Below are 13323 nucleotides of genomic sequence, written 5' to 3'. Positions count from 1 at the left end.
AAGTGCTGTTATTTTGAAGGCGAAATGTCAAGGAGCAACAATGGCGCAGGCATAAGGTGGTAGGCCACACAAGCTCACAGAATGGGACCGCTGAGTGATGAAGTGCCTCGCACGTAAAAATGGTCTGTCCTCGGTTGCAGCACTCACTACCAAGATCCAAACTTGCCTCTGGAAGCAATGTCATCACAAGAACTGTTCGTTGGGAACTTCATGGAATGGGTTCTATTGCCGAACAGCCGCGCACACAAGCCTAAGATCACCATGCGCAATGCCAAGCATCGGCTGGTGTGCTGTAAAGCTCGCCGCCATTGGACTCTGGATCAGTGGAAATGCCTTCTCTGGAGTGATAAATCACACTTCACCATCTGGCAGTCCGATGGATGAATCTGGGTTTGGTGGATGCCAGGAAAACGCTACCTGCCCTAATGCATAGTACCAACTGTACAGTTTGGGTGAATAATGGTCTGGAGCTGTTTTTCATGGTTTGGGCTGGACAGTCTCATAGCAATACCTTGTCATTATGGGTGTGTAGATTTATTTATTTAATCCATTTTAGAATATGGAGCGAATGGGGCGGCAGGGTAGCCTAGTGGTTAGAGAGTTGGACTAGGAACCGGAAGGTTGCAAGTTCAAACCCCCGAGTTGACAATCTGTCGTTATGCCCCTGAACAGGCAGTTAACCCACTGTTCCTAGGACGTCATTGAAAATAAGAATTTGTTCTTAACTGACTTTCCTGGTTAAATAAAGGTAAAATATAAAAAAATAAGGCTGTATAGTAACAAAGTGGGAAAAGCGAAGGGGTCTGAATACTTTCCGAATGCACCAGGGTGGCTACTTTGAAGAATCTCAAATATAATATTTGGATTTGTTGAAACTTTTTTGGGTTACTACATGATTCCATGTGTGTTATTTCATAGTCTTCACGATTATTCTACAATGTAAAAAATAAAAACCTTGAGTAGGTGTTCGAAAGCTTTTGACCGTGTTGTGTGTGTGTGTGTGTAAATATATATATATATACACACACACTATGTGTACAAAACAAAGTAACACCTGCACATTCCATGACAGACTGACCAGATGAATCCAGGTGGAAGCTATGATCCCTTATTGATGTCACTTGTTAAATCCTCTTCAACCAGAGTAGATGAAGTGGAGAAGACCGGTTATAGAAGGATGTCTAAGCCTTGAGACAATTGAGACATGGATTGTGTACGTGCCATGCAGAAGGTGAAAGCTGGTGCAACTATATTAGGAAGGTGTTCCTAATGTTTTGTGCACTCAGTGTACATATTCCTCTTAATATTGTACAATCTGTATGTTTATCCATTGGTTTGCATTCAAGTCCAGGTTGTTTTTATTGCTCTGTTTCACTGTCAGAGTAGCCACTCATTTCAGTCAAGCTTTTTTTAATCATGTAAATTACATAGAATTGCATTTTTTTTTTTTAAATTGCAGATTTTTTTTTGTGGAAATCCACAAAAAAAAGAACTCTGCTCAACTGTATGCCACTATGCAAATGTGATTATAGATGCATGGAATGTTTTTTCTCCCCCCCCCCCCCCCTTGAGTTATTTTATTCCCATTATAATAAATCATTCCATGCATGTTATAATGCTATTTATAGGGGATTTCAACTCAAAACATTCTTCCCAAGGCAATGTTTGTCTGCCCAGACTCATTCATGTTTGCAAGAAAAAGTTGTCGATCCTTTCTTTTGTGAAAAAGATCAAAACCGATTTTGTACGATATCGGGCCTGTTCATTACCATGCTCCTTCCCTGACTTTAGCTTCAAGGACCTTGCATTATGATATTCAAAGGTGGCAAGGTTATAATTCAAACCCCCAAAGTAACAAATAAATGTACAAATAGGAATACTCTTATTAAAATATACTATCCAAAGAGCTTGAAAAACAAGTGAAACAGCTTTGATGTTGGTGAAAATGTTGACATGTTAAAGTAGCAACACATTTTCAAGTTAATAACACATGCCTTATAAATGAAGGTTGTGGTAAAGTGTTATCGGATGGGATAAGTATTCTTGGTAGTATAATTATGCGTTACTATGGTCTGTACATCAGAAGCAGTGGAGGCTGGTGCGAGGAGCTATAGGAGGAAGGGCTCGTTGTAATGGCTGGAGTAGATTAAATGGAAAGGTATCAAACACGAAAACTATGGAAACCACCTTTTGACTCTGCTCCATGTATTCCATTCCAGACATTACAATGAGCCCGTCCTCCTATAGCTCCTTCCACCAGCCTCCATAAATTAAATTAAAAAGACCTATCTGAAGTCAATGTTGGGACAATAAATGTTCCCCTAGTTTTTCACTCGTATTTTTCACCTGGAATCTCAAAACAATTTTGGATATCAGAAACCTGTTTATGACGATTACAAGAACTTCCTGCGAGTTTTGCAGTCTCGAGTTTCTGATTTTCCTGTAATACAGAGAGAACACGAATGCAATGTAAGCCTATGGGGTAAGGGTTTTATTCGGCCCTGTTTTAAATACTTTAAGAATGTTTCCTTCCTTCCTGCCTGGATAGTTGAAACCTACAGTATTGTGCTATAACTATTTACTTATACCTGTCAATTAGTGTTAGATCAGCGATTACTCCCGAGGGAGGAAGGAATGGTCTGTTTTAAAGTATTCAAACATTTCCCTAGATTATCTAGTGCTGCTGCTTCCTCTTCTCAAGTTTGATCCAGATGCCTTTCTCGGGGCGCAGTATGAGCTCCCCTAGTGGACGGAGGTCCTCGCGCTTCTGACACGCCTCCACGTTGAAGTAGCGCAAGATGGACGCCAGGATCACCTTCTCCTCCATCACGGCAAATCGCTGACCTGAGGGTAGGGATGTAACCAAAGCATGTGAGGATGACATCTTTCATCGGACACACTTTTAATCGTCCATTTTGTTTTCACTATTTCAAATGCCTTATCGTCTTCAACCTTAATCTGTAACCATTATTAAAGTAGCGAGAGCATGTGAGGATGACAACCTCATCGGACACACGTTTAGAGGCCCACTGTCGTAAAAAGTCTATGTTCCAAGCTGGTAAAAGATAGCCTGAGGTTGATAAATACGAGTGATGTTCTACAACAACGTGACAAATCTTCTGTCGTTGATTCTCAAATGTTCTAAAATGTTTGTACTATAAGCACTATTTTAGTTGAATGTCTTGAATGTTTCCTGTTCTCACCGATGCAGTTGCGGAGTCCAGCAGAGAAGGGGATGAAGGCATAAGGATGTCTCCCAACGCAGTTTTCCGGCATGAAGCGTTCCGGGCGGAACTCTTCAGGCTGGGGGAAGTGGCGCGGGTCGCGGTGAAGGGAGTAGGGCATGATGATGGCATTGGCACCTTTGGGAACCTTGAAACCATCTACAGGCGCAAAAATGGGAAACAAGTTAGGTTATTAGGTCCACAAAATGTACACGTGAATAAATGAACTAATTAACACAACCACAAAAAAAAGAACTAAACAAGATGACTGAAATGGAAAGGCGCTGGATAAACCAGGGTCGTAGGTTCATCTTCCACATGGCACAGGCCACCCATTGTGAATTATGTACATTAATTACAATGAATTAAAGGTAGTGTACGGCTAAATCCTGTAAATGTAAATCAGTTAGAAAATGAATGACAGACTGAAATAAACATGAATGGTTAAGAATGTGTCACTCACTGATGTGGCAGTCTTCACAGATGCTGCGGGCGAAGAAGGGGACCGAGGGGAACAGGCGCAGGGACTCTTTGATGACACACTCCAGGTAGTGCAGCTTCTTCAGATCCTCTGTGTTTATTGGCCGGTCAGACACACCTGCACACGGAGGGGGGAGTACAAGACTGCAGGTTACATCCCATTATATATATTCCGTGGTGATGGAGCAATCGGACATAGCTATGAATATGGGGGGGGGGGGGGGGATGTTACACCCTATTATGAATGTTCTGCGGTGATGGGGCAATCGGACACAGCTACGAATGGAGGTAGAGGAATGGATGTTATGTTCTTCTGTCATCGATCATGGTAACTACACCGAACCTGCATCTACTGTCAAAGAGATACTCGTCATGGTAATATTGGAATGCTCGTTTGGATGCCAGGTCTGCCATGGCAGGGGTGGAAGACATTCCAAAATCGCTTCACAAATCAGGCTATTACTGTATACAACCGCCAATTTTGATATGCCACAGAACCTAATTCAGTTCATTAAATACATTTAGCTTTGGTGAGACTTTCCACACTTTCCCACTGAGCTTGAACTCACTTTGACCTGTGAGAGAAGGATTTGATGGCGGATAAGAACCAAGTGACGTAATGCGATAAGAGAAGCGAGTAAAGTGACGGGAGACTATGGGATTAGAATTACCAAGTACTTCCTGCAAAACCTATGGTCTAGCAGTAATGCGTCCATCTTCTCTAAATACTTCTTCGAGATCAGGGTTCAATCCCAGCGTCTTCTCATTCTGACTGTCTCTCCCACGTACCAGTCACCATTGTCTAAATCAAGTGCAATAAAACTCATTCCACTGAGGGCAGAGTGGCTGTGGGGTTCTCGCTCCACCTTGTACTTGATTGATGAGGAACTCCCCATGCTGTACCTGGCTGTCTATGGCTTAACTGAAAGGAAAAAAACAAAAACCTGCAGAAACTAGGCCCTCCATGGAATGCGTTTGACTCTACTGCATATGCATAATGATAGAACCATGCAAGAAAATGTTGGATTCGGTTGTTTTTTTTAACTTAAAATGGCCCCAAATAAGCAAATGTAAAATTTATTTAGGAGTGTTTTTTTAAGTCTCATTTTAGGATGTTTTATCGTATGGCAACACTGCGACAACGGTAAAAATATCTATGTTTTTTTTACCCTAAAAAAACTATTGATAACATACAATGTTTTATTTTCTTATATAAATGAGGTGTTTGAATTATAATTTGATTTATAGTTTTTATTCCCTCACAGTATCATATTTATTTTGTTCTTGTAAAAAAATAATATACTCTGGACATATTTATTTTTAAGTAAATAAGAATATTCTAATGTTATTGAAATGTAACAGAATTGTTTTATACACGCATATATAGCAAAAATATTATATTATTACCCAAAAAGTACAGAAAATTATGATTTAACTGTGTTTTTCTTGGCCCCTCTCACCTGAATTGCAGTTCCACTATCGCCCAGTGTTGCCGTTTGCCAACAAATGCATTTGGTCAATTTCCCGATAACAAATTCTAGAGAAATTGTATTTCATGTGTAATATCACCTCTTAACTAACATTTTTAATTGCAGGGGAAATGTAAAAATGATTGTTTTATGAGAACAATGTGAATGGCATGTATGTGCCAGGGAAAGGAAGCCCCATGTGGGTGCATGTCATGTGACTACCAAAGCACATAATTGCCTATTTTAATACACCCCCCCTCTTCTGTAAAAAGCAATGGTGTTTGTATTTTTTTATTCAGGGAAGCAAGGGGTGAAGAGAAATGATATGTTGCCATACGGTAAGAGCAGGCAGTAAAGGGTTGAAACAAAATAAAGGGTTAAAGAGGGTTGGATTACCGAACACCTCCTGAAGCTCTTGTTGAACTTTCCTCTGAACCTCTGGATGGGAGCCCAGCAGGTGAATGGCCCAATTCATGGCTGCGGCTGTAGTGTCATGACCCTGTAAGACGGGGACAATAAAAACAACACCAGTGATAAATCTGGAACCCATTCTACATGGAGCATGTGATAGTGGTTTTGACCTCTGACCCTGAACATGAAGGTGTCCACTTCCTCCTGGATGTCCTGGTGGGTGAGCTTGTTGCCCTCCTCGTCCGTGGTCTTCAGCAACATGTCCAGGAAGGCCCGCCTCTTCCTCATTCCCTGGTCCGATTCGCTGTCCGACTCGATGTAGGCGATGTATTCCGCCCTCTCGTAGATGACCTGGGGTGTTTTCAGTGAAAACATTTGACGTGTTTCTGAACATTGCAGATAGAAATGTAATGAATAGAGCTGACAGGACTTCTTATTCTATCGTATAGACAATCATTGATGTTCTACACAATACATTTCTATCTGAACATTCTGTAATGGTCATCCTTCTGAACAGGCCCTTGGCTGGATGAATGGGGTCTGATGGATGACAGCATATTTCCCTGGGTGCAGCTAAATAGTCAAAAGCCCCTTTTTGATTGGCTGATGACTCACATTGGAGGTGAAGGAGTGGAGGACCTTGAGGCTCCTGTTGTGCTCCCAGCCCTCGCCAAAGTAGTTGTAAAAAAAGTCAGGCCAGAACCACGGCATCCTCTGTCGCCGTGTGATGATGTCACTCATCCTGGGGACAGTAGGAGGGATGCAAGGTAGAGTAAATTATGTTCATTTGATACAATTTGATTCCACTCTATTACATTTTCTGCAATTAATATTATCCCCAAACGTCTGTTTTATTTGTAGCACTTACAGAGTATAACATGTGTGGTACAAGATGGCTACTACTTGCAACCAACTACCAACAGTGCAGACAGAAGGAGAGAGAGAGAGAGATATGCAGGGACAGGGAGCAATGGTTGGCTGTCAATGCCCTCTACTCCAAAACAAAACCGGGCATGACAACGTCTGTCTGTTGCATTCAGGACGAGGACTCACTTGTACACACATCGGACATACTCTGAGTCATAGTTACTCTGAGCGTAGATTTTCTTCCCCATTGCAGTCTCTGAAAGGAAAATCATATGCAGAGATATTTATTGCAAGATTGGTAGCAATTTTGATGTATCTTTTTAGTTGATTTGAAGTGGCAAGAATGTGAAATCTTTTTAACCCACTGAGCCTTTGTTCCCGCTAGAACCACCCCACATCCAGACCCGGACTCACCACAGATGATGTCGAGAGCACAGAGGGTGACGTGGTTGAAGCAGTTGAAGGGGCCCTTGCCTGCCTCCTTGTCCAGCTTCTCCACCAGCACCTCGGCCTGCTCGTTCATCACCTCCAAGAACTCCGTCAGGATGGAGAAGTGGAAGGTGGGGGTGAGCAACTTCCGCCGCCGCCGCCACTTGTCCCCCGTGCTGGGGAGAGGGCGGTGGGGAGCGAGCGAGGAGGGGGGGAAGGAGAAATAGAGGAAGAGAGAGACAGAGGGGGACAGAGAGAAAGAGTGAGACAGACAGACAAATAAAGAGAGGGGGAGCAGGGAGAGGGAGATGCAGAACAAGTGACACAGAGAGAGACAAACGATGGGAGTTCAGAAAATATGGAGGGAATGTGTTGACTGGAAAGTATTGACGGTTCTCAGAATGTATTGTTCTTTGTCATAAAATAAGGAAGTGTTTTCCCAAGACTTGTCAAAGGCTTATCTAAGAATTCCACGTTCCTATCTTGCGTTATTATACATATTTTCTGTCATCTCAAATGCATATATATACGTTTGATCTTTCTCAAATGCGATCTGTTTTGAAACACCCACCTGGTTAGTAGACCAGTGCCGAGCCAAGGGTGCAGGAACTTGTAAGCATAGGCCTTGTCCATATGAACAGGGTTGTTAAGAACCGTCTACAGAATCGAATAGAATAAATAGAATCAAATAGACAATCAAACAGAAAATAGAATACAATATGATTGGCCGGATGTATTTCTCTGAGGGAATGTTGATCATTGGCATGGCATCATCAGACAGTTAACAGCAAATACAACAAAAAAACAAGTACATACAAATAATTGTTAAAGTTAATTAAGTAAGCATTTCATTAAGGTCTACACCTGTTGTATTCGGCGCATGTGACAAATACATTGATTTGATTTAGTATTCAATACAGTCTGTGTTTGCATTGGTACGCTTAAACCCAAAACAGCAGGCCAGAATGGGTTTTGATATTTGATAGCAGTAACCATACATCGGTTGTCAGACTACCTGTATGTGGTGTAATTACTAACTTATTTATGGAGAGTAGATTTCCATCTCCGGAGTGAAACGATGTAGTGTTCAGTAGACAGAAATGTTGAGGTTTCAAAACAAGTGTGACACCAACTTGTAATGCGTCACCATATTTAAACATTTTGTAAAACATTCAGGTTTTATGCATCAAGTTGATTCAAGTAAATTATTTGATTAATAGCCTACCTCAATGGTTTCTGCATGGAACAGAACGAGGAAGGGTACTGGTCCGATCCAAATCTTCAACAGTGGGGAGTCCCTGAACCGCTCTGTGTAGCCAATGATTTGACGGAAAAAATCTGAAACCAAAGATAACTCTGTAGTCATTCACTAGTTCATGCTTCTGACTGAGGTAATAGTAGATACATACAGTTGAAGTCAGAAGTTTACATACACTTAGGTTGGAGTCATTAAAAATCATTTTTCAACCACTCCACAAATTTCTTGTTAACAAACTATAGTTTTGGCAAGTCGGTTAGGACATCTACTTTGTGCATGACACAAGTAATATTTCCAACAATTGTTTACAGACAGAATATTTCTCTTTTAATTCACTATCACAATTCCAGTGAGTCAGTAGTTTGACTGTGCCTTAAAACAACTTGGAAAATTCCAGAAAATTATGTCATGGCTTTAGAAGGTTCTGATAGGCTAATTTACATCATTTGAGTCAATTGGAGGTGTACCTGTGAATGTACTTCAAATCATTCCCGGAACAACAGCAGAGTATCTTATGAAGATGCCGGAGGAATCAGGTACAAAAGTATCTATATCCACAGTAAAACGAGTCCAATATCGACATAACCTGAAAGGCCGCTCAGCAAGGAAGAAGCCACTGCTCCCAAACCACCATAAAAAAGCCAGACTGTGGTTTGCAACTGCACATGGGGACAAAGATCATACATTTTGGAGAGATGTCCTCATGTCTGATTAAACAAAAATAAAACCGTTTGGCCAGAATGACCATCGTTATGTTTGGAGGAAAAAGGGGGAGACTTGCAAGCCAAAGAACACCATCTCAACTGTGAAGCATGGGAGTGGCAGCATCATGTTGTGGGGGTTCTTTGCTGCAGGAGAGACTGGTGCACTTGACAAAATAGATGGCATCATGAGGCAAGAAAATTATGTGGATATATTGAAACAACATCTCACGACATCAGTCAGGAAGTTAAAGCCTGGTCGCAAATGGGTCTTCCAAATGGACAATGATCCCAAGCATACTTCCAAAGTTGTGGCAAAATGGCAACAAAGTCAAGGTATTGGAGTGGCCATCACAAAGCCCTGACCTCAATCCTATAGAAAATATGTGGGCAGAACTGAAAAAAATGTGTGTGAGCAAGGAGGCCCACAAACCTGACTCAGTTACACCATCTCTGTCAGGAGGAATGGGCCAAAATTCACCCACGTTATTGTGGGAAGCTTGTGGAAGGCTACCCAAAACATTTGACCCAAGTTAAACAATTTAAAGGCAATGCTACCAAATACTAATTGGGTGTATGTAAACTTCTGACCCACTGGGAATGTGATGAAAGAAATACAAGTTTAAATAAATCATTCTCTCTACTATTATTCTGACATTTTACAAGTGGTGATCTTAACTGACCTAAGACAGGGAATTTTTACCTGGATTAAATGTCAGGAATGATGAAAAACTGAGTTTAAATGTATTTGGCTAAGGTGTATGTAAACTTCCGACTTCAACTGTATGTAGGTAGATTGGGAGAGCAATGAATGACTGAATGATTGAGTGAGTGTTCGAAGCTCCCCTCCCTAAACTACAGTCCGCTCGTCTCTCTTCCCACGTCTCCTATCCTTGCTCAATTCCGGCATTGAACTGCAGTGCGATCCCTATGAGGGGGTATGTGCCTTCAATCTCTGGTATGGACTTCATCTCCCTCCATTTATACAGATAACTGCTGAGTAGCTGGTAGGTGGCGTAGGTCAGCATTGCAAAGGAGAGGCTCACCCCCAGCAGTCCCAAATTGTAAGCCCCCAAAACAATCACCATCTCTGGGTAGTACGTGGCCTAAACATCCTCACTGGATGTCTGAAACCTGCTGGCTTCACCTAATGTCAGGTGGACTTTAATCCTGACCTGTTCCCCAAATGTCCCTGTCATTCCGGCTGCTAGTTATGATGAATGATTTACCAATGGGGAGGGGGGATGAGGTAAACATGGATGTTTATTAAGGGATACTATGTTTGTCATGCACACGCATACACACAGAAACACTTAAATATGCAAACAAACACACATACTGACAAATATTGAATACATTTGTGATGTTTCACTTGGAAAGAATCATTTTAGATGTTGCTTACAATGCTGCCCTGCACATTTATAATTCTCTACAATCTAGATCGATGCGTCCTCTTTATGAAGTTATAGAAGAAGAAAAAACATAGCTTTAAATTGTAGCTTTTCAAACCATAGCTTTAATAGTTGGTCGCCCATTCCTTGCCCGTAAAGTTGGGCCCTCTAATGTATTTGAGTCACAAGGTCTAATGCCCCGTATAAATCTCATTACGCCATATTTCATTTTCACGCAATCTTGTCCTGCTACTGGGCGGAGAGCATAGGATTTCACAACGCAAGACAAGGTGGAGGCTCGTCTTTGGTCGCGTTTATTTGGGGAGATTGCAAAATATGACCTTTTCATTCAAGACAGGATAAACATGTTTTGTCAAGTTACTTTTTCTCAACTTGTTTCCCTAACTTCTAGCAAGTCACGCTAGCGTACAGATTAGCTAGCTAGCTAAAAGCAAGGCTAGGTTGACGATACTGTAGCTAGCAACTGCCACCCAATAATTATCAAAAACAAACGTCAGTACCATCACAATAAACTTAAGTGAGAGGCAACAGTCATGTAATATAATTGGTTAACAGTATTTAACATTACTATTAAAATAGTATTCACTTATAGGAGTGGGTAATTGTTTACAAGTTGCTAGCTATCCCATAAAGCCATCACCAAAAGCCACACATTTTCATCTTCTGTGGTTTGGTCATTTCCTGTTCTATTGACAGACTCTAGCTGCGCTAAAGATGACACAAAGTTGAAGAAAAAAAAATCGCTTGCAGAATCCGTTTCGCAACAGAGCCTTCAAAGCAAGGGGGTGCTGAGATATCACAGCAGCAACATCGTGCTACCACTCCTTTGCGGACGGTCCCCATTGAAATGAATGACATCCAGCGCAACGCAATGGACTGCTCAGGTATCATGTGAATGAGGTTTACAAGCCTGGTGCCCACCAGTTGTGTCAAACTGTATGTGTTCTGGCAGAAGTCCATTCATTCCAATGGGAGGCAAATTCGCACAATTGCAACTCATCTGCCAGACTAGGATGCAGTGCCAAGCAGTGCAGTGTTGTATGCATTGGAGTTTTTCCAACTTTTGTGCATTGATTTGCCGTGCGGTATCAGGAACGGAAGTAGATAAACCACAGAAATTGCTAATGTGTAGCGTGATCATTGTTGTTGTGATGCGCCGCATGGATTGTGAAAACTGTCACATTTACACGAGTCTCACTCAGTACAGCAACAATGCAGACAATATATTGGGTTTATAACAAGTATCATTTCTAGAACAGATTAACATGATTCACCGTTCAAATGGGATATTTGATTCACAAATCTTTTGAATCAATGGATTTATTTCTCTCGTGTTAACAAGTACTTCTTCAAGTTATTATGGAAAGGCTGGCATCATTAGTCATCATGGTTAGAACCCAAATGTTAAATAAAAGCAACCCCTCTTCAAAATACCCTTTCCCCCCCTCTCCTCATAACCTCTCCTCTCACCTCACCTCCGGCGTTGGATTTGAACTGCAGTGCGTTCCCTATGATGGGGTATGTGCCTTCAATCTCTGGTATGGGCTTCATCTCCCTCCATTTATACAGATAACTGCTGAGTAGCTGGTAGGTGGCGTATGTCAGCATTGAAACGAAGAGGCTCACCCCCAGCAGCCCCAACGTGTAAGCCCCCAAAACTATCGCCATCTCTGGGTAGTACGTGGCCTTTAACAACCTCCAAATGAATGTCTGAGACCTGCTGGCTACACTTCATATCAGGTGGACTTTAATCCTGACCTGTTCCCCACTTTTCCCTGATACCCCGGCCTCTAGTTATGAATGATTAACCAGTAGGGAAGGGGTAAGAGGTAAACCTGGATGTTCATCAAGAGATAATATTTTGTACTGTCATGCAACCACATGTAGTACACAGGACAAAAAAAAGTATGAAAATGTATGCACTCGCTATTTATTGTAAGTTGTTCTGCTAAAGGACTAAAATGTCAAATACAAATGGAAACATGCAGACAGACAGGTGCACACACACATTTGTTTCATGCGCACACACACACACACAGACGATAACTCCCTATCATAACACAGCAACGTTTTAGTCACAGCCAGTTATAAACCAAAACTTGGTTAAAACTATCATTTTTATATCATGGATGGTCAGTCCTTGAATCCATAGCTATGTCTATAAAGTTGAGTGGTTACATTTTCCAGCCCAATCAGCTTTTTACCAAAACAGTGGCAGATTGACTGCTGTTGTTGTTGTACTGCAGATTGCATCTTTAAAGTGTGGGGGGGGGCTCCAAAATATTTAGGAGTCACACCAGGTCTGAAGAAGTTGCCGTGCAACGAATCTCCATACAGCAACCATGCGGACAATATATTGTGTTAATGAGAACAACCTAATTTCTAGGACATTTGGGACAAACAGATTAACGTGATTCACCATTCAAATTGGATATTGTATTCACATATCTTTTGAATCAATGTATTTATTTTTCTTTCTTTAATGCTACAAATGTATTTCCTAAAGATATTGTGGATGGCATAATTTAAGTCTTCATGGTTAGAAGTTTCCCAGTGCTGAATTGATAAAAAGCACACCCTCTTCAAAATTCTCATTATTCTTATATAGAAAAAGAAGATATACACCTTACCTCTCGCATTACCTTTAAATGACAGAGTACTGCCCAGAAACAGGTAGCTTGGACTTATCCCTGCTTTTGGTTTCATCTGGGTCCATCTGTGCAGAGAGCTGCTGAGGAACTGCCAGGTGAAGACGCCGGTCAATATGGTCAGGAGTAAGACCAAAACGATCGAACCAATCAGCACCAATATCCACAGTCATCTTGGTTAGTTAGGTGGTGGTCCAATATTGACTCATAAATGTACATTTGCTTCAGAGTCTCATTCTTTCGCAATAGCAGAAAAAAAGGTTCCGTGTAATTATGGAAAGATATCCAACCACTGACCTTGTAATGCTCCTTGGTCAGTGGTTGGTCAGAAATCGGGTAGGCTACCCCTACGAATACCCCTGAAGTGAGCCACAATAGCAGGCTACTAATACAGTCAACTTGCTTAGGATGCAGGCCCCCTTGG

General features: G+C 41.6%; 1 protein-coding gene across 1 annotated transcript; it reads right to left on the bottom strand.

The window, feature by feature from the left end:
• Window positions 1-2470: 2470 nt before the first annotated feature.
• Window positions 2471-11975, bottom strand: LOC124012828 (cytochrome P450 4V2). The gene is made up of 11 exons (XM_046326818.1): window positions 11727-11975; window positions 8106-8218; window positions 7452-7537; window positions 6866-7056; window positions 6638-6707; window positions 6200-6326; window positions 5762-5935; window positions 5570-5672; window positions 3688-3822; window positions 3204-3383; window positions 2471-2844 (listed from the first exon to the last, which is right to left on the bottom strand). The coding sequence occupies exons 1-11, from the start codon at window positions 11917-11919 to the stop codon at window positions 2675-2677; spliced, it is 1542 nt and encodes a 513-aa protein (XP_046182774.1). The 5' UTR covers window positions 11920-11975; the 3' UTR covers window positions 2471-2674.
• Window positions 11976-13323: the final 1348 nt, after the last annotated feature.

This window comes from Oncorhynchus gorbuscha, linkage group LG24 (assembly GCF_021184085.1).
Source record: "Oncorhynchus gorbuscha isolate QuinsamMale2020 ecotype Even-year linkage group LG24, OgorEven_v1.0, whole genome shotgun sequence".
Taxonomy (NCBI): domain Eukaryota; kingdom Metazoa; phylum Chordata; class Actinopteri; order Salmoniformes; family Salmonidae; genus Oncorhynchus; species Oncorhynchus gorbuscha.
Note: the sequence above shows the minus strand (reverse complement) of the source record. Positions and strands in the feature narration are given on the sequence as shown.